Here is a 21388-nt window from a genome sequence, read left to right as displayed (position 1 = left end):
TGAATAGCGTTGTGTTTCAAGTAGCCGCATTTGCTTTGTAGAGGAACAGCAACTCAGGCTCTGTCCCAACTATTAATTTATCTGATAAAAAGGATCAATTTGATCAGGGTTTTTTCCAAGTCCCTCTAAAGATGTATGGAATGTAAGGATAGCTGGTTACTGGTTGTTCAGCATGAAAGACTAAGACGAGACAGGATGAGTAATAGATAAACTCTCAGATACCCAAACCATGAGGAAGAGGAGATAACAAGACAGTAACAAAGCACAGAACCCTTAGATCACTGATAGATGGGACCGTAAAGGAACCACTCAATGCCTTGAGGAGGTTCAGCCAGAGCTCTGTAACTGGTTATCATGGATTTCATGGGAAAGAGCAAACTCACAATGGGATATTTGACAGGGCTTGTAGGATCACATAAAACTTATTATGGGATGTTTTAAGGATGTGTGGGAAAGCGCTAAACTTATTTTGGGATGTTTAGGGGAGAGCCAAGGACAGTCAAAGGGAGAGATCAAGATAGATGCGGGAAGAACAAGCATGCGAAAATGGAGAAGAGAGAGCATAAAAGAGGTCAGCTGCACAGTCAAGCTGCTGTCAGTATTTTTTGTCAGGCTATGCCCTGTGGCTGGTCATCACAGTGTATCCTATCTTCTTGTCAAACTCAATAATTAAATGTTTTCCTATGTGAGCGTGCTCTCTATTCTGTGTGCATATGTGTATGTACGATCTGCTAGCAGATTTCAAGCCAGGCTAGCTGGTGAGTACGGTGAATGGTCTGAGCGCCAGCAACCAGAGATAGAGACCAGGGGTTGGAGGAACCGACAGGTCTGAGAGCTAGCAACTGGAGAGATTGATTGTCTGGATACCAGCCATTGAACAGACCGAGCATCTAACACCAGCTGATGAATGGACCCATCTCTGTGGGAGATTCTAATATGACTTTAAAGTTGTACTAACTGGTGAGCAGAAGAGGTGTAGGAGCCAGCTACCAGAGAGACCACAGGTTGGGACAGTGGAGGGACCAAGGGTCTGGGAGCCAGCTGCTGGAGACCGCTGGTCTGGAACAGCTACTGGAGGGACGTGTTTGCATGTGTTTGGGTGGGAGATCTACTGGCAAGCTTTCAGTCTGATCAGCCTGTGAGCAAGAAGAGGATCAGACCATTTGTATGTTTATATGAGTCTTGTTGGTGTGTATGTGTAGACTGTAAAGGTGCTGATCTCTTTGTTGGTAGTCAGCTGTGGCTGTATACTGTGTGTATGTACATGTGGTGTGGTTTTTTGGGGATGCCTAGCCCCACCATTGGTCAGACCTGGTGTCAAGGGAATGCAACACCTGAGGGCCAGAAGAAAGAATCCGTTAGATCCCATAGTCCACCAGATTTGGCTTCCCTGTAATAGGTGTGAATTCAGATTCTCTTCAAAGTTTACTGAAAACTCAGTTTTGGAGGAAGCCTAAACACATAATATTCCACTTAGAAGGGAGTGGTTTTCATAGGAAATATAAAATGGAAATATGGGCTTATAATGCATTAGCCCCTTCTGCGTGTGTACCTGGTAGATGTAATGTCATTCACATTAACAGAGGAATCGGGACACCCACAAGGCAGATCTTGCAAGACATTACTGAGTGCATTATCTCAGATATAAAACCCAAGACAGTTGCGTTACAATATGACTTTGGTTAGAAGTTATTCCTCTGTGGGGGTCCGAGAAGCTAGGGATTATTTGTGGCAAATTCTGGACAAGTTGCCTTTCAGATTTATATCTAACGACTCATAAACAGCAGGAAAAGTGCTTTCTCTGCATTTTACTTGATTTTCTTTAGCTGCATATGACACAATGGATACCAGTGACTTTGATCCTGCTTCTATTTGTTATTCACATCATAGGCTTCTTTTTATTTGTACCATGCTTCTTTATTCATACGATGCTTCTTTTAATTTTGCTTAAAATGCTTTCAGTTATACAGCCGTTGTTCTGAAATAAGGTTTTACAACCAACAGGACAGAAGTTGCACAGAAGTAAATAGAATTTGTACTACACTGTCACTGAAGTAAACTGCTACAACAATCACTACAGTTATCATTGCCTTATACATCAAGGGTTTGTACAGAATAAATACATTATTCATAACATGGAGACAAGTTTGTATTTCAGTTCTCATGCTTCCTTTTTATGATCTTTTTTTGTGTTTTTTTTTGTTTTGAAAACACATTGCAGCTTTTCCAAGTCTTTCAGTTTCTGTCTTCATGAGCTCATTCCATTCTAACGTAACTGTTAGAATTCATATCCCTAAAAATATCAGACAAATAAAACAAAATCTGTTATAATCAGGTGAGACAGTAAGAAAGGAATGAAAGGAATCAAATTAAATAAGAAAGAAACTTGGCTTCTGATATATCAGTTGTCTTTCCTCAGCTGAACTACTACTTCACATATGTGTCAGATGCAAGTCAGGCGTAGCCAACTGAAACTTGCTTCCCAGACAGATAAAACAGCATTTATAATAGCAAGGACTGTTATTGAAGAGCAGGTTTAAATTATTCTTAGTAATGGTCAGGAAATATTTTTCCTATCCTGAAAAAATTTCTGAGATGTCAAAAAATATTTTTCATCTTAACTTAGAATGAAAAATCAAAATCTCAAACATTGTCTCAGTAAGACAATCTGAAAAAAAAAATAGTTTCAGATGAGAAAAAACCCCAGCATTTTAAAAATGCTGCAATTCATCTTGGAATTTAGTCTCTTTTTTTAAATCTAATTTGCATAAAATGAGAAAATGGAAGAGTAATTTTTAGGTAATTTTGTATGGTCATTTTATAGTGCTGAAATGGGATATTTTAATGATTACAAACCTTTTTCACCAAAGCTTTAAACTTTTCAAAATGAAACTTGATCTAAAAATGTGTTGTCAAATCTAATCTGATCATATGAACATTTTCGGCTTTGGCTGCTTGGCATCTTCTGATTAGAAAAGTTTTCTTAAAGAGATTGCCTACTAGTTCTGGTGATGAGACTCTTTGATTTGATGAACTGCAGATCTTTCTTTTGTCAAATTGGACTCATATTAAAATGCTTGGGGAATATCCCCCGAGGAAGGATGGTTGTATCTGATCATTGCTAATCTGATTTAACATGCATTTTAATACATGGCTTGAACACTTGTGTAGTATTACCTGGTTCATATTCCTGAACGTCTTGAGACAGGTTGACAGACAGCGACTTCCCAAATCTCTGTGGCAAATTTAGAAGTGATTGACTGGAACTTTTAACAAATGGAGATCTCTCAAGCCTGTGTGATACCTTTGGAGCACGCCTAGGTATGTTGTCTCCAAAAGCTCTCCCAAATCTCAGAGGCATATTAGCATTCGGTTTAATGCTTCTTTCTTCTGGGTAATTTCTTCCAAACCTGAGAGGTAAATTAGCTGCTGAATTTGGCATCTTGTTTACTGTAGGAGGGCTCATTTTAATGATATTTTTTGATCCCCAGTCTTTCATTTCTTCAAAATTGAGACTTCTCTGCTTTTCTTCCAAGATATTATCTTTAATCTAAAAAAAAAAATTTAAAAAAGGGTGCTATCATTTTATAGGGCATTACTCCAGCTACCAATCACAACAAGCATTCATTTTCATATCTCCTTAGATAGCCACTGGGTAACACTCTTTTTTGGATATCTAAGACTTTTTAGCTGTATTTGCTAAACTCCATTGTAGTGTGAGCTGCTTCATATGGATTACTTCATATGCAGACATTGTCCTGCGTACCTTTTCAGCACACTGACCATAAGAGCACGTCTCTTATCAGTATCCACAGCTGTGCATATAGTGTCAGTTGGAAATATTTCTGGGCATAGGTGTCAGTAGCTGTGCCATCAGTAAAGTGTGGACAGGAGTCATTGTCAGGTCCAGATTTGGTAAAATCACCAACTGAAGCTGCCTGGAGGGGAAGATGCTGACTATATTTAGTGACTTGACACAGACCCAGCCTCTTACTCATCTGATTTGGATGAACAGGAGGATGGGCCAAGCTACCTGAAGATGTAGCTCATTTATTCCTAAGTATGGGGTGGCTGCTTTTGACCCAATATCACACTGGGCTAACAGCCAGGGAAATGAATGGAAAGCGTTTCGGTCAAGTCCACATCATGCCTGTTCTGGCCTTGCACCACAGAGATTGCTCTGAGCTTTAAGTTGCTTTAGTCCTCCACTAGTGTACAAGATGCATTAGATGGTGCTGGGCTCCTAATTTTTGTACAACTAGCACAAAATCTGCTTTCTGTGCCTACGCTGGCATATAGTGAAGAACTGAGCCTAGTATATTACCTGTCTCATGATGTAAAGGGCAGCTGTTGCCTGAAAAATAGCTCTGTCAACATGACCCTTTCCTATATAGCAGTGTTCCTTCCCTGGGCATATTGAAAATCACTTATTTTTGCAAGAAAATGAAGTTTCCAAGCCTTAACAGCAAATATGTACAAATACATTTTTAAATTTCAGTTAAAGACACAAATGCTACTAATCCTAATTTCAGTTTCTTATCCCCATTTGGTGACTTCTCCAGGAGCTTCTCCAGCTACTGGGAGAGAAGGAGAATGAAACATTCTAGTTCCTACTCCATGATTAAAATATTAAATAAACTATTTAATTGCACCTCTGATTGCACCTGCACACCCCTTCTGAAGTGCATAAAAGACGGCTACGATTTCACTAGCATAATTAAAGTTGTATTTTGGTTTGAAGGATCTTTATTACTCCAATGACAATGAGTCAAATAGAGAGGCTGGCTCTCATTTCCCAGGGAGTATTTGCAGGGCAGACAAGAAAAATAACACAGATGAACTGTGCAAATTTGATTTGGCATCTATTGAGATATAATAAATGTGCAACCCTGCAAAGATATTTTTATAGTCAATTTCCAGAGTAGAATTTTAAGGCCATTAACTATATTAGATTTATAATGTTCTCTGTTTATCATTATTCTTTGAGTATTACAAGCATGCCTTTATTAATTTTGGTTTAATAATGTATCTGTTATATTATGTGCATAAAATGCCTGACAAGAATGTTAATTGAGGCCCTGTTGTATAAGTAAGAAACAGTTCAGAAAAAGTCTCAACCTGATCACCAGGCTGTATAGCAAGAAAATTGAAACTTGAATTGATTTACACAGCACGTGTGTCTGAGCAAATGAATTTCCTGAAAATTCTTTCAATGTGCCTCTTTCATACTGCTAATGCTGTAATGCTGAATACTGTGTAATGAGGTTAGGACAGCCTTTGCCAGAAAATTCGAAGTGCTCAGGATCTGACCCACAGTTCCCCCAAATAATGTCATAGTAATACAGGTCTTACCTTGTAATATTTATCATTATTGTCTTCTCTGCTTTGCAGACTGGACTTCATCAGTTCATCTAGGCACATAATATTCGATGTTAGAAAGACCACTGTAGCTAAAGCAAAGAGAGTAAGCTCCTTGGTTGAAATTGTTTTCATTTTTCTCAAATTAAGCTTACTTAGAGAGCTCAGAATCTGTACAGGAAAGAAAACTGCCATCATTTTATATGATCAGACAACAAAAAGATTTTGTTCCCTATGACATCAGTCTCAAAAGCTTCAATTCTTAATATTAATTAAGGAAGTGATTTGAATACCTTTGAAGAATGTTGGGAATTTCTTTTGTGAACCTTTTAACCAACATATCTTCTTGTTAAGGACACGCTGACTTTACAATTATTTTCTTCTGGTGAAATATGTCTTAATTAGCTAAATTTGAGAGCCATAACAGTAGGGACTTAGAATAGCCACAATGTTCCATCACTGGTAGACAAAACCAACTGGTTTGTTTCTTTTGTATCAGTGTCCTCAGAAGGATTCTTCTGCTTAAATGGTCCTTTTGCTTGTTTATAGTTATGTACAGCTAGCGACATTTGGCCCATTGAAATCAAGTGCTGTCTATGATGTGGCTGATCAGGGCCTAAGAGCTGTTATGCATCAGTGAGATTTACTGACGTACATAGTGTCTGTGCTCTAAATTGAACATGTTCATTTGTGTTCAGACTGAATGAGGAACATGATTTTAAAACCCTGTGCATCAGTTAAATTTCAAAGGCTGTGTTAGGTCTATATTAAGGCCAAATTTCCAACAGTAGTTTTTAGAAAGGCATCTGCCACTTTGCTACAAACGGTGAAAGCACTGGACTGCCCATGCAGGTTCTGTCCCAGAAGGGGATTCAGGCTGCACACTAAACGCGATCTTAAAGTACACATTGAATTGGTTGTTAGATAGGCAGGTGAGCCAGAAGAAAAAAACTATGTTGTGTTCTTCTTCCATTTGTTATACTTAAGTTCTTGAAATTATTTCCTAACTCTCATACGTTAATACTTAAAAACAGCTGCATAGGGAGAAATCTGATTGCACATGGTAAATACTCATACTGGAAAGCTGGGCTCCAGACAAGTTATTTTGCAGTTCAGCACCAGGGTTGTAAAATGTCTATTCTGTCACAGCACTTGCAAAGGTGTCCCAAGAGAACATGTTTTATGCTGTGGGCAGCATGGATAGTATGGACTGTTTTTCTGTGGACAGTATGTTACGGTGTTTACTGCACTGTGGAGCTGAAGGATTTGCAAGTAACCTCATTTTAGAATTAAGTTGTGTGGTTTTATGGACTTAAAGTTGTGTGGCATGCATGGAATCATTTCTGCCTGAGATTCTCCGAAACTGAGATCCTGGAGGCCTTAAGCAGCTTTGTATTAGAGCTCATTTTGGACTCATGAGAACCACGGGTCATATGTTGGAAACTGCTCTGACATGACTGCATGTCTAACCTGGCCAAGATAACAGGAAATACTAAACCTATCACCTAAATTGTTTACTAGAGCCATTTAAACTGAAAAAAAGAAGAAAAATATAATCCAGTGAATTATTTTCTTAGGAGAAATAACAACAACTTATTTCCCTCTCCCACAATTTAATCCTTATCCAGTAGCAGCAGAAGCAGCAAGCTTGGACTGTCTTGTTCCCATTCCCCATAGATACATGGTCCCTGTCTCCCCCAACTCCTCTAATTATTGGGGATCATCTAAGGTAGAACGACAGTGTGTTGGGGGTGTCTCCTTGAAGGCAACAAGAGTAAGCAATTCCAGAGGGAGTTTGAAGCCTTACTGAGGAGAGAATGACCTAAGAGGGCTGCGGAGATGTTGCACATTGCCTAACTCTCATACTTTCTAGTGAACCCTCTGGCAAACAATGGACTAGATAGGCAATGTGTATGATCCTGCCTGGTAATTCCTGTGAAATACTCCGTTTTTAGCCCAGCTTCAATGCCCGCCCACCTGCCATCATTCCCCTTATTCATTCCAGATAAATAGTATACCTGCATCAGAGAGGTAATGGATTTTCTCCCATGAGCTCTCTGAACTCTGGGGGATGAGTTCATGGATCAGGAGTAATCCCATGCCCAAGATACGGGCCACTAGATTTTGGACACAAAAGCATTGCTTTGCCTTGCCAGCTGAGCTAAGCGGCTTGAGCTGAGACTAAGGGGTCAACCACATGGGAGTGCTGACCTGATAGCCAGATGTAGGGGTAACATCTGGAAGCACAGCTATGTGCAGAGAGCTGAAGAGTGTGTGTATGTGTGTCTACACAGGTGGCTTGCTACTGGTATCTGAGGTGAACCTGCCGGACACAGTGTGTGGGGGTAAATGGCTGCCTTCCCAGGGCAGAAGGAAATCCCATTCACAGAGCTGGAAGTGAAAAGGGAACAGTTTCTCTCAGGTGAACTTCCCCAGATGGAGATGGTGTGAAAGATTCTCCCCATTTTTTATGTGACAGATCATGAAATTGTTAAAATAGATGAGAATGGTATTAGTAAGCTAACTAAGAGCCCCTGTGAGAAAAGAACAAATTTTAATCAGTCACTGGCTTTTGTGTGCCACTTTCACGTATTGTTTTACACACTATTTACATTCATTTGCTCTTTGTTTCTTTGCTGTGTGTAATCCTTCTGGCCCTGGCTGACAGCAAAAAAGGTTGGGTTCAAAGATCTGGCATTTCTTCCAGAAACGTGCTGGAAAAAGTGAAGTATGATGGGAATAAGCACAGCTCTATATAGTTTCAAGGGACAATGCTTCCCCTTTGCATTATCTGAGACTATTCTGTAAGATGTTGTTTATAGTGGGATGTGGTAGATGGGGAGGGAAAAGATACTGGACCAGTAATGATTAATGAAGGGTGATTGTATGTACCTATATAAACAAATGTGTGTAGGAAGTAAGAAAGCATCATCTGTCCTCAGAGTGCCTTGGTATTATCCCTCTTCTCGGAGTACATGACTTTTCTTTTTTTTTGAAAATAATAAATATTCTTGGCAGGGAATTGGAGTTCTGGGGATACCAAAATTTTGGTATTTGCATATTTGGGCCAGATTATTTGGAAAACAGAGGGAATAAAACGATGTCAATGGAGAAGACCTCTAAAAGGAGCCATTGTCCTCTCAGTGCTCCGGCAGGGCAGGGACAGCAATTGTCTCTTTTCAACGAAGGCTGAATGTGGGTTCCTGACTTTCTGGAGCCTCATGTCAGGGGACTTCCATCTGTGGGAACAGATGGATTTTCCAAGTTCCTTTTTTTTACGGTAACAATAAAGACAATAATGAATGCAATTTATGCACTAATATCTATCTAACGTGGTCATTTACCATTGGGCTTTCCTTTTACATAGCTGCTGGTTTATGAACCTCTCGATCAATGGTCTTTCAATTAACTGTGTGAAGATATTTGCTTTCTAAATTAAATGGAATTGGCAAGATACAAAAACTCTCCTGCATTGTCTGGCACAAATACAGATTCTGTTTTCCCTAGACAGAAGAGGAAAATGTATTGCTTTGTGTAACATGCATCAGGCGTTCTTGACATTCAGTTTGTCTTCTGTGTATGTTGATTTTCTAATCAACATAAAGTGAAGTTTTCAGGTGCTTTGCGTGCCATGCAGTCAGAGTGGTACATCCGTGTACTTTCTGATGGATTAATTTGCCTTTGATGGCTCTATTGCAGGAACTCTTTGGAAATTTCAGGTCAAGCAGTTACGATGATTGTTCATTATCTTTCCTGAGGAAGGACTTGTCAGACTCTCACACTCAGGTACCAGAATGGATAATGTAAGCACTCTACATCAATGTGACTGCAAGTTCTGCAGTGTTTAGACCATCTCTGGTATGGCATAAGTTGGCCCAGCTCACTTCGGACTGAGGAAGCTGAGGCATCCGGCATGATTTATTGAGATTATTCATTTGTGGAGGGAAGACACATTGGTAGGTGGCAGCAAGCAGTGTTTGGGAAGAGGACTGTCCATTCTTGAATTGCTCCAGCTTGATCCACAAAGGGTCTGATTAAGGCATGTATAGGGGAGAGGGCTCTGAGTATTGTTGACAACAACTTTTGGGTTCCTGGCCTCTTGTCCCACACTTGTTTTGTCCTGCTATCTTACATCACTCGTCAGCCAAGCTATTCAGAGGACTTGACCATAGCTGAACTTCTGTTTTGAAAATTCCCTGGTTAAATAGGAGCGAGTCCTCCCATCTACCTGTGAAGCAAGCATCAGAGGCAGGGCCAATTTTAAGAGTTTTCCTGCAGGTGCATGCTACAAACTAGGACAAGGTAGCACTTGCTCCCTTTTTTCTCTTCATTTAGTGTAGGTAGGCACAGGAAAGAGCATCTATTTTGGCTTAGTGGTATAATAGTAAGGTGGATCTGATCTGTGATGAGTTACAGCAGTAAGTTGATGTATATCTACTTTAAAAATTTGGCATTAAAGTGTAATTAGTAGTAATGGCAAGAGTAGCTCAATTTCATAAGCAACTCAGTGCATCGTAAGTTATTTGATTCTAGTAAAAGAACAAGTTTTAATATTATTCTTTCTTTGTATAAGAATATACTGATAAATCCTTATCCATTATTAACAACATATTGTGTGAAAATTGCATATTATATGAGTCATGCCACCAATAAGCATCTGCGCTTTTCCATAATGATAAATCATTCATAATATATTCATTTTGCCAGTATGTATTATATGACCTATTCTGTGGCTCATTTTGAAGCAAGAAGATTTACAAATGTATAATTTTCTTCATTGGCAAGCAACTCTCTTCATTTTTCATCCATTCCTGTGGCATGCAGTGGTGGCTTTGCTCTGTTGTGCTTCAGTTCTTGTGCTCAATCCAACTCTCTATATATGGCTCAAAGCAGAGTCACACCACCACTGCACTCGGTATCCTGACATTGTGTACGTTTGTAGGCCTAGTGTCCCTCTTGTACTGACATTAAGTATTTCAGTGATTGGGGGAACCAGTGAAGCTTGTTTTCCCATGACTCTGTGATTGAAGAGTAAATGACAGTGTGGATTTTCTGAGGTCCAGTAAGGATTAACCTTCCTGTAGGATCCTTGCATGAGCAGCGTGTGTATCCTCTCTTGCCATTCCTGCTACCATGAGGTAGAATTTCAGCAAGACTTCTCCCGCCCAAATACAACTGAACTTGGCTTCTAGACTTGAAAGTTATCAAGGGTGACTGACAGGCACACACTTATGCAGAGAAACAGATTTGCCTAATTTCATTAGGAAACCAATGCTAAAGCATGAATGACTCTGCTGAACTACAACAGGTATAAAACCTCAATATCTGTACAATTACTGTGGCCACACAAATTTATATCTTTATAAATGAGGCATTAGCTCAGCTTTTGGTCTTTTGCGGAACAACAGGGCAATTTACTCCACTATGAAAGCCCCCTTCTTTGTGTACTATAGTTTGGTAAGGAAAAACAACCTTTGTGAAACAGCACACTCTGATTTGCAGCATCAGACCTTCAGTTTTAAACCAGATTTTCAACTACATGTAGCTCTGAGCTTTCCTGTTAGCTTGGTAGAAGTAAACAAAGGAGAAACGCATGCAAATATCAAGCTACAAATATTCTTATTTTAAGGTTAACCCCTATGGATCAGTTTACAGTTCTAGAATATATTTCCCCCCTTGATTAGCTAAATACAAGATATGAATGTGTAACTTTACATTTTAATAGTTTTTTCTTATTTTTTGCTTGAGCTTTTGGAGCAGCAGAACAGCATGAGAGGCAGAAAACAATGAGAGGCTTCAGTTATTATGGTAACAAGCTGAAAATGACTTTATCTTCTTGGTAAATACAGTGTGAACAATAATTCTGGATTAGACGGGTTCTTCAATTATACATTCATGTTAGTAATAAAATAAACATGTTTTCAATAACATTTGAGATCTAAATACATTCTTCTTTTTTACTAACTACTCTGCAGAGTATAATACTGTACTTACCAATCTACTACTGTGTGTAGCAGCTCTAGCCTATTCTTGTATATTAAAAATTAAACCCTTTTGCCATACATTATTAAAAGTACTTTGGTTGGCTGCAAATCAAGACAGACTTCATAAAGTCTTAGAAGAACAAGAAATCTGATTAAATCTAGGGTCCACAGGCAGCAATGGAAAGTACATGAGAAAAAAAAATACAACATTAAATTATGTCTTAAAAACACTTTCAGGACTTCAAAGAATCATTCACAGCTTTTATTCAAATCAACTATTAACTAAGGGACGCTTAATAGATTAATTATTCCATGTTCTCCCTTCCCTTTTTCAGCTTGAACCTGCGTTAGAGATGCCTTCATTCCTTGTTCTCCCCTTTTTCAGAACGATGTTTTTCTAGAAATATTGTGCTCATTTAATAGTTCCCCTATGCCTTGTATATAAACACTGAGGAGTGTGAAGATTACACTATTTATTAGGTGAACTGTGGGTTACAGGGTCCGATTTTCACTTTAGGAAAAAATGTAAGCCATTTAGGAGAGGAAAAATATTAAAAGAAAACACCTATATTTCTTCGAGGGAGAAAGAGGTTGCAAGCATTTTACTGACAAAGCTGGAGAAGCAGGTCCAGCTTATTTGAAATAAAGCTTCTCTTTCTCTTTTTTTTTTTTCTCTTAGTGTAACTTTTTAAAGGGAAAAAGGGAGAGATACACCTGTTCTTTTCATCCTTGCTGTTTCATGATGGTGACATTAAACAGTATACTGGAATGGGAAGTAGCATTTCACTGGGAAGTACTGAACTTTATGTGTGGTGGTGAAGGACCTTCCTGTGCCATCACTTAGCCTTGAGCTGAGGGCTAGCCACGAGGCCTGTAACATCTCTTTGCATTGTGGAAAAGTGACAGGGAACATGAGGCAGCACAGCCAACATACTGGGGCCACGGTCCACAACTGGGAGTAATTTTTTTTGCTTGCACAGGAATAATAATTCGCAATCCTAGCTCAGAAGGTCCCCATCCCACCACCACGAGCGTAGGGAGAGGTGGGGTGGACTTCTACCTCATTTCAGGCATCCCCATCTCCCTGTGCTCGCCTCTGGCAAATTGGGCCACCGAGAGGCAGCTGCTGCTCCTTGGCAGCTCCTGCCAGCTCCTGTTGCTGTGGACCAAATAAGCTGGAGTCAGAAAAAGGCTTGACACACTTCTCAGCTATCATCTCACCTGGGAAAGAAATGAGGAGCTGTCAGGAGCCAGGAAGCCCTTGAGCAAGCCTCCTGCCAGGGCTACGTCCCAGGCAGAGGGTCAAGGGCTTCTCAGCTGGTTGCAGTAGGGCTTGGGAAGAGAGGTACCAGCTTGACTGAAAACAGGCAAGTTTAGCAATGCAGACAGTTGTCCAATTATTGCAAATTTTGTGCAGCTTTCTTTGAAACATGGTACTGGATATTGCTTGAGATAGCATGCTAGGCTACCTGGACAGCTTGGCTGCTTTAGCACTGGAATTTTTATGGTCCTGTGAAAAGTTTTTCCACTACTTTCCCTCCCTCTCTTTTTTTTTTTTTTAATTGTCTGTGAATCCCTGTTCATCTGAAATTAGAAGATGGATTCTTGTGAAGTTGTGAATATGTGGTCCCTGTGATGTAACTGTGGGATCAGAAAGTTTCTGATGGGAAGACTGGACAGTAAGGTCCAAGCGAGGACTGCAGCCCATGCACTGGCTGTTCTGCAGCTCCTCTGTGATATCTCAGGGCAGCTGAATGGGTAGAGCCCGTGAAGAAAGAAAAAAAAAAAAAGGCACTGAAAGGGCAATTCTGTCACCTGAATACAGGATGGGACATGCTGTTCTCAGGTGAAAGGGTCTAGGTAGAGAAAAACCAGGATTACTCAAGTTTAATTGCTGTGCTGACTTGAGGCCCATATATACTGAAACAGCTGTGTGCAACCTCGTTTTGTTTTGAAAGAGAACATTTCAAAACTGTTGCACAGTGTGTCCCTAATTTATGACTAAACAATATTTACTGGTCCTGCTAGGAATTACCAGTAGTGCCCAACGTTTCTCGGATGGGCTGGCAATGGCCTGTAAGAGGCAGTTCTTAATTCTCAATTTATTGGCTTGGGCATGAGCTAAACATGAACCAGAGAAAGTTTTAATACAACACTGTTCCTCAAAATCCCTATCAGATGCCAATTTGCTACTCAGTTCCCTGAGCCTTGCACAGATTTTCTTAGAGACAAAATCAAGAAGTTTTAGTCCCAATAGCAAGGGAGCCCTGGTGGCAGTTGCTGCGTTGTAAGGGAAGTGCTAGAAGTAACGAGGGCTGTGTGTGGTGCCTGCAAGGGAAGACAGTAAGAGGCAGAAGGAGCAGGAGGAAAAGAGCAAACCTGAACAGTCTGTGCAGGCCATCGATCCAAAGCTCGGTTGCTTGCTCTGTAAAGTGTAAGAACTAAGTAAATTTTGAGTTATAGGGCTATAATTCCATCTCTGGATTGTGGTGACTGTATAAGGCCACTTGAGCTTTGCTCTTGTAGTTTATGATATCACCACAGTCCCCTGGTGGATTTACAACCCTGTAATTTTTTACAGTAGCGAGCTGTTTATTTTTCTATTTACAGTAGTACATCACTGGAGATATTGATAACAGTCACCTAGTTCTATCGTATCGTTCCCTATATTCTTGAGTTTGTTTTTGGTAGAAAAAATTTAAATCATTCTTTATGAGCAGGCTGTCAGAGGCTGGGGGCAGAGGGAGGAAGCTCCTTTTCTGCCTCTCTCTCTCCTTAAAGACTGTTTAATTTAGCAACAATTTGTCCAGACACAGGAGGGCATAATTACTACCAATTTCGCATTGCTGTGTGACAAACAGCTGTATGACTCCCACTTTCACTTATTTTCTTTCCTCTTTCTTGCCACCTGCTGTATATTAATTTTCTCAATTAAAGTCCATCTCACCAGCCTCTCGCAGAGGATGTCACCGTAACAGAAGGCTGAAGAGAAGTCAGTGTGGTACAGCACAGGCAGGCGCCAGGCCTGAGCAAGAGGCAGGTCTTGCGCTCGATCTCATCGTAGCACCCATGCTATGGATTTTGGTTCAGAAAAGATGGACGTAACCGTTAATTTGATCAGTTGTGAGAGTGGCAGGGAGGTAATCGTATCAAAAAGGGATGAGCACGGTAGGTAGCTAATTTAGGTGTCATGTGCTAGGCTGCTGTAGTGTCACAGACGTATTCCACTCCGCGGGTAACTGTGCCAATTACTTAGAGCAAATAAATAAATATAAGCATCTAACAGTCAGCTCTGTTGGACAATCTACCCATTGTACCCTGAGCACTGAATGCAGAGGCTTCACAAACTTGGCAGCAGTGCTGGGGAGCTCCTTAGGAGAGTTAAAAGCATTGGAACAGAAAGGGAGGAGATGCCCAGAAGCTTTTGGTTTTGATGGAAGTAGCTGATCTTGGCATTTAGAAAAATTCAGTGTCTCTACTAACATATTTCAGTACAACTTTCAGTGATTTTACTACAGGTCAAAAAGTATGTCTGTGGCCAAGAGGAACTGAACTTCTGTCTCCACATACAGGCTAATGGGTATATAATGGACCTGTCTGCAGGACTGTGATTATAGATTAACATAGTTTATTGGAAAGGAATTTTATTATGAATACTGAGTCTTCTCCAATTCTAATCCAGAAACATACCATTGCAGAGTCATAGGGTCAGTCACATCTGGGGAATTTTTGGTTTCTTTTAGTTTCTTTTTGTTGTACATAACAAGATGATGAATGTGACACGATAAACATTCTGGCTTATTCTTCAGTTTGGTATGTGAAGAAATATGCTAAAAAATCTTGATATATCTGCTTTATCAAGATTCCTAAGATAGGATATTTGTTTAATAAAAAAAGCCCACACATCCCCCTCCTTGACACTAAATCTACAGATTCAGATCATAAATTGGTATTTTCAGGGTGTATTTTTAATTAAACTATACCTAAAACCCTAAGATGCCTACACATTAACAAGTGGATTTTAGCTAGTGCCCACCTAAGCACTGGTCAATGCAGTGCATACTGCAATTTCACATAAAGCATTTTCTGACTGATTTTTCTGCATTCTATCCTAGGTTAGGCCATGGTAGTTCCTAAAACAGCTCATCATTTTCTAGGTTTTACTTACGTGCAGACCTTCATTATTGTTAAAATATGGCTATTAGACCGTTTGGTTAGCATTCTTCCTTTGGGCACACAATGCTGTATGCAAATAAAAAGAAACACAAAAGCAACTCCAAAGGATTTGTTCAGCAGTCTCTCAATTTAACCACATGGGGGCATGAGATATTTATTTAAGAGAGCTTTTTAGGCACATGATTGGGAAATACATGATGATAAGAAGCCTTACTGGTAAACTAGGATCAGAATTGTCACTTTCTTTTTAGTTCTTTGCTTGCGATCAAAATTACTTAGCAAACAATTATTGCAAATGACATTAACCTAAAATATAGTAACAAACAAAAATGCATTGTGGACAGGGCAGAATATCAAAACAGATTTTAAATATCTCCATTAGTTAACCTGGCCTCTAAATATGTTTTTATGATGCTATTTTGGTGCCTCTATAAACAAAATCTGAAATCTTCCATATAGTCCTGCATATCTGACTTAAATAACCTAAACATTTAAATTAAACGAGAAGGAGGCTGCTCTGAGCTATAGCAACCTAGTTCTGGAGTAAATCCATTTCATTAATTGCCTAGATGACATTAATTTTTGTCATTCACTTGCAAGATGAGTAATATGCTCTATACATTTCGGCCCAGATCCAGCAAAGCGCATAAAATCATAGTTAAGGATGTTAAGTGCTTGAGTAGTTCTCCTTGAGCATGTGCCTTAAACAGAGTGCATATTGAAGTGCATTCCAACACAGAGAAAGTGGCACAATCAAACCTTTAATTAGTTTTAAAATGGAATTCAAAATGCAATGCAATTCTTTGCACTTTACACTGAAAAAAATGCGTGCTTTGAGACTCTCTTGGGACGGAGATGACTAAACCTATTTATCCACTTTGGTTTCCAAAGGGAATGAATGCTCATTGTTTTCTGCCATTGTTCTCCCCTAAATTTATAAATTTATTTTGCTCAGTCAACTGGTTTTGTTACATCAGAATATTTATATTAATATTTCCAAGTCTGTTATTTTATGGACTTTTTTATTTGTAAGATAATTTGTGCATTTTATTAGTATTTAAAAGAGTGGAATATTTTTACTTCTGCTTCTGTGATTTTAAATCAAGGCAAAAGCAAGCAGCAGTAGCACTGTATAAACAAGTGTTCACAGTACCTGAAAGTTTGTTGCTTTTCAAAATAAGCTGAAAATCAGGATTGTGTACTGCACATTTCTGATCCAAATATTTAATGCTCATGCAGCTCAAAGGAACCATAAATTTAGGTCTTGTATTTCGAACCATTGTGTGCTTTCCACTCTGCGGTTTTTGGCATGTGCCTTTGACATACCGATCTCTGTCCAGACGAGATTACTGCACACAGGTGAATTCTAAGTCTAAGAGGGAACACTGGCCTCCTGTTCCTCTCAGAGAGAAGAAGCTGAGAAAGGTACCTCTGAATTCAATCCATACTTCACTAAAATTTGGAGTACTTTGTTCTTTGGCTTCGGTATAAACCCATCTTTGTAGTAAATATATTTCTACAGGGAGTCTAAATAATGCCCAGAGGCATAGCAGGCAGAGGCAAAACTATTTCTGAACATAATGTAGTAGGTACAGCACAGCAGAATTCGCTCCTGAACTAGCAAACTGCAGCTGTTCAGTACTTTTTCCTAAGCTACAAAACCTTCCTATTTCAATGCCTAGGCTCAGATCCATTTTGATTGCTCCAACAATTTCATCTGGACATCTTGCATTTATAAGGGCTCTGTGAAAGCATGCCTGAAAATCCTTCCCAACAAATGCTAAAATAACTTGAGATTGTTGATCCACTTGTATAACAAAGAAACTCACGTGTCCCTTGACTGTGTTCTCACTCAGAATTAAAGAACAAGCATGTGCAAGGAATTGCGAGAAGCAAACACGAGAATGAGTCCGTCCTGCAGCCTTACCCTGGCAAAATACCCACTGACACTAAGTGTGCACTTTCTGTCCACAAAACAAAGTCTGTAGTGTGTTTGTGTTTCTTTTATGTTCCTAATATGTCTGTTCCTTGCTAGCAATGAAGCACTTGCGTGTATTAATCTCTAAAGCTATCAGCTCATCTATATGCTCTCTAAAATGGATGAGGCAATGAACATGGTCTCAGATACTGTTTTCCCGTAAGTTTTTCTGATCCACTAATGCATCAAATATATTTGAATTTACTATTCACATAACTTTTTATGGAACACTATTAAGCCAATTTGGTTGATAACCACTGTAACCTTTTTAGTAAGTTACAGCACTGTGTGGTCACTATTCCTGGATGTGGTTTGCTGTATCATGCACTACACGCTGATGCCGTGACATCCTTGTACGAAGGAGAAGAATGCAGTTAGTTTGGATTTCTTTTGGTTTTTTTTAAAGATTAGTTGTTCTTAAATGGAGAACTGATTAGAACGTATGATCTATTATTGGTCTGCCTCAAAAGCAACGGAATCTTGGGAAAGGATCAGACGGTCTCTCTAAGTTGGCTACCACTATCCTGACTTCATATTGTTTTCAAATGAAACATCTGACACATTCTCCAGCTGGGATGTTATTTTGTTCTGCTTGATAAATTAATTCAAAATTTGTTGAAAAACAAGCTGAATGGAAGAGGGATTATTTTTTTTTCCGTAGACATCTGGAGCTTTCTTTCAAAGCTATTGTGATCTTTCATCTGGATGAGAAAGGCTTTGATCCAAACTCTAAGATCCCCCTATCTCCCAGTTAATTGGTGTTAGTGAGGTAGAGTTGACAGTCCCTAACGCAGTCTCTGGAATGCCTTGCTCTGTTCAGACCTGTCTATTGTGGCTCAGTCAGCTCAAAGACATCAGTTTTCTCTCATTTGACTTCTGCCCTGCTGGGGATGGTTACAGGTTTTATTTGCTTGCATTATTTTCCTTTGTAAAACCATAGAATGCCAACAAAGAACAACATTTTTGAAACCAAGCAAAAACAATATCTTACAGACATTCCTGATAAGCTTTGATTTTCAGAAAATCTCACAGATAAGAGGAGAAAGGGGGATTGCATTAAAACTTGAGCTCTGCTTTTTTTGAGATCTTGCCCACTCATGTCTGTTTTCTGGTAATATATTTATTAATTGAAAAAATAAAAGCAAGTATCTTTTCTCCTACCATATGTACGTCAGTTATACATGATGCATAGTAAAGTATTATTGTCTAAAAAAAATGCTCATTTTAAAATCTAACTTTTAACGTGATTAATTTAGGCAAAATCTGTGCCCTTCCTTTCTGGTAGGACACAGCAGAATAAAGTAAGTCTTCTCCACTCTGTAGCAATTGGCACTGAGGGTAATAATTTAGCAAAGAGATTTTCCAATGTGGGGCTTTTTCTCAAGCTCCTGTAATAACATAGACTGTACACAGTGAATGAACAGAGCCCTCACAGCCACACTATTATCACACTACCAGAAAGACAGAAGAAACAGGAAAGAAATACATAAAATTAATTTCCTTTTCTGCTTTGGGAGAACTACAAAAACCCTTTTGTCACTTCTCCATCAAGGTGAACTGCAGCTTCACATTCCTGTACCTGGACTTCAAGGAACAGTGCAACTAAAGAGCCAAAACCATATAGCACTTATAATTTCCTGGGTGAACAGTCCAAGTTTCTACAGCTGAAAAACCTGAAGCTTTCTAATTCATCCTTTTTTAAGTGGAACTAATTACTTTTTGTCTCAGACAATCCAACAACTACAATTACCTAGTTAAAATTCACATTTAAGAAATCATGTGCCTAATAGTGTATCAATTTTTTCCCACAACAGTGATTAGTCTCATTAAATGTATTACGCTTTTGCTTAGGCCCTGACCACTTCTATACCTTTGCAACTACAACAAAGCTACAACTTCACCAGAAAATGCGATTCTTTCACTTGTCTATGAGGTGGTAAGAGTCAACATCTCCTAATGGAAAAACATAGGAGAAAAGGATTCTTAAGTAACTGGTTCAATCAGATGCTGTCATATTCCTGAGGACCTGTAGGCAGTGACAATTTACCAGCTATTCTTTAAGGTACAGGAAATAATACGATAGAGAACAATTCTTCCCATATAAGTATCATGCTGAGCTGTTGCAATATTGCTTTGGTTGCTGGTAGACAGTTCCCCAAACCAAAAGCTGTTGACCAATTCCATTACTGAAAAGAGTCTATGACTTCACATTAACTCAACATTGCAGATCTACATTTTGGAAAGAGTGTACAATCTTTGTGGTGTGTTTATTGTCTGTTAAGCTAGGCTGTAGGCTTACTCATGGCACTGACATCTGATCATGAAAGCATATATGAATTTCAATATTGAAAATATTAAAGATGAAAGTAGAGATTCCTCATCCCTTAGACATAAAAAACACAAAGCAAAAATCATTATTAGCCAATATGTTTGAGAAACTATGTGACAGCTATAACCCTGCAGCTGTTATTGATCTTGGCAGTTAGAGGTTTAATATTGATTGGAAACTGATATACCACTGACATGAACATATCCATTTCTCTCAGAACATGTGTCATCTTTTTTCTCTAGGTTCATCTCTAGAGCAAAGATCTCAGAGTTCAATGAGCTACTCAATAGTAGGTTCTGCATCCCACAGCTTTTCTTTAGTGCAGGCTCTTCCAAAAAGTTGGTGGAAAGGCAGTTCCTCTGAACTACAGTGAACATGTATATTTGCAGAGAAAAATGTTTGACCATAAGTAGGAAGCTCAAGTTTGAAGGGGGAGGGGGAGGGGGGGGGGAATTAAATTAGGCTGTAAAAATCATTTTTCCACATGGAAAAAAGAATCACCCACCATTGTAAATAATGAGAAGCCAGTATGTAAATGGAGACACTGACTTTTGGTCACTTTTGCTAATCAGAGCCAAGACAAAAGACTTTAAAGAGCTAGTCCTCTGCTCAGCGAAGAAGATATATTTAAAGATCAAACTTTTTCTCACAAGTAATGCTGTCATGCCCAAGTTTAAACTATCTGTGACAAATACATCAGTGGACATTGAAATTGTTCAACTGTGGGTGACTTGCAGTTTTTGAGGAAATGGGGAGAGACACATAGATCCAGTGGCTAAATGCTTGAGTGTGAAGGTCACTTAGCCCATGCTGGGTCCATGGTCCTGTGCCTGGAACAGCTTGGAGGACTTCGCCTGCCCTGGGCTGATCCGGTGTCCGCACTGGGAGCTTCTGCCTCCTGTGGGATATGGAGCACCTGGTCTCTCTGTATGTGAGATCTGCATCCTTCAAGTTGCCATTTACATGCTGTTCCAAGGGCTTCCTGGCTTTTTGAAACAGCCTCAGACTGCCATTTTCACCAGCCACAGCTGCAGAAATGAAGGACTTGAGGATCATTTGTCGGTTCTGCAGTTGTGAGTAGCTGCTCTAGTCTGAAGAAGGAAACATACATAACCAAGTGCATTAAGCAGCCACTGCGTAGTGATTTCCACTCATTTTGGAATGGGGATTTTTGTTCATTTGATGGTTTTTAAGGGGTGCGATAATTTATTTTTAGCACGGTAGTGTTTAATTTTTCCATTGGCTGACTTCTTTAGAAAAGTGTAACAAATGTAGGTATCATTCTTTGGCATCCTGAGACAAGTGCCTGGCTGTTTCCATATCACAACTGGAATCTGAGACCAATGGGAGATTTGGGCCAGTCATTAAGTTACATACATCAACTCAAAATCTCCTACATGAGCTTAGGGTTTTTCACACGTTTAAGCACCAAGGGTTGATTCAGACTGATGGAATAACCAGGCTTTGTGCATTGGACATGAAAGGCATTTGAATAAATTCCAGTTCAGTATTTAGGTCTGGCGTTTTCAAGATTTACTCTTAGCTCACTTCCTTTCAAGAAAT

At 39.4% G+C, this 21388-nt stretch overlaps 1 protein-coding gene across 2 annotated transcripts in view; it reads right to left on the bottom strand.

Annotated features, from left to right (window-relative positions):
- Positions 1–2092: 2092 nt before the first annotated feature.
- NPVF (neuropeptide VF precursor) overlaps positions 2093–21388 on the bottom strand; it is a 54263-nt gene continuing 34967 nt past the window's right edge. The window contains exons 3-5 of one of the 2 annotated variants that reach the window (XM_075417449.1): positions 5353–5411; positions 3178–3550; positions 2093–2293 (exon numbers count right to left, since the gene is read on the bottom strand). In XM_075417449.1, coding sequence (XP_075273564.1) covers positions 2286–2293; positions 3178–3550; positions 5353–5403 — 432 coding nt within the window. In that variant the 5' untranslated portion in view covers positions 5404–5411 and the 3' untranslated portion in view covers positions 2093–2285. Of the gene's footprint in view, positions 2294–3177; positions 3551–5352; positions 5494–21388 lie in introns of those variants that run through there. The other variant, XM_009941348.2, reaches the window with a different exon arrangement.

The sequence above is a fragment of the Opisthocomus hoazin genome, chromosome 4 (assembly GCF_030867145.1).
Source record: "Opisthocomus hoazin isolate bOpiHoa1 chromosome 4, bOpiHoa1.hap1, whole genome shotgun sequence".
Lineage (NCBI taxonomy): Eukaryota > Metazoa > Chordata > Aves > Opisthocomiformes > Opisthocomidae > Opisthocomus > Opisthocomus hoazin.
The sequence above is the reverse complement of the archived record's forward strand: the minus strand, read 5'-3'. Positions and strand labels throughout refer to the sequence as shown.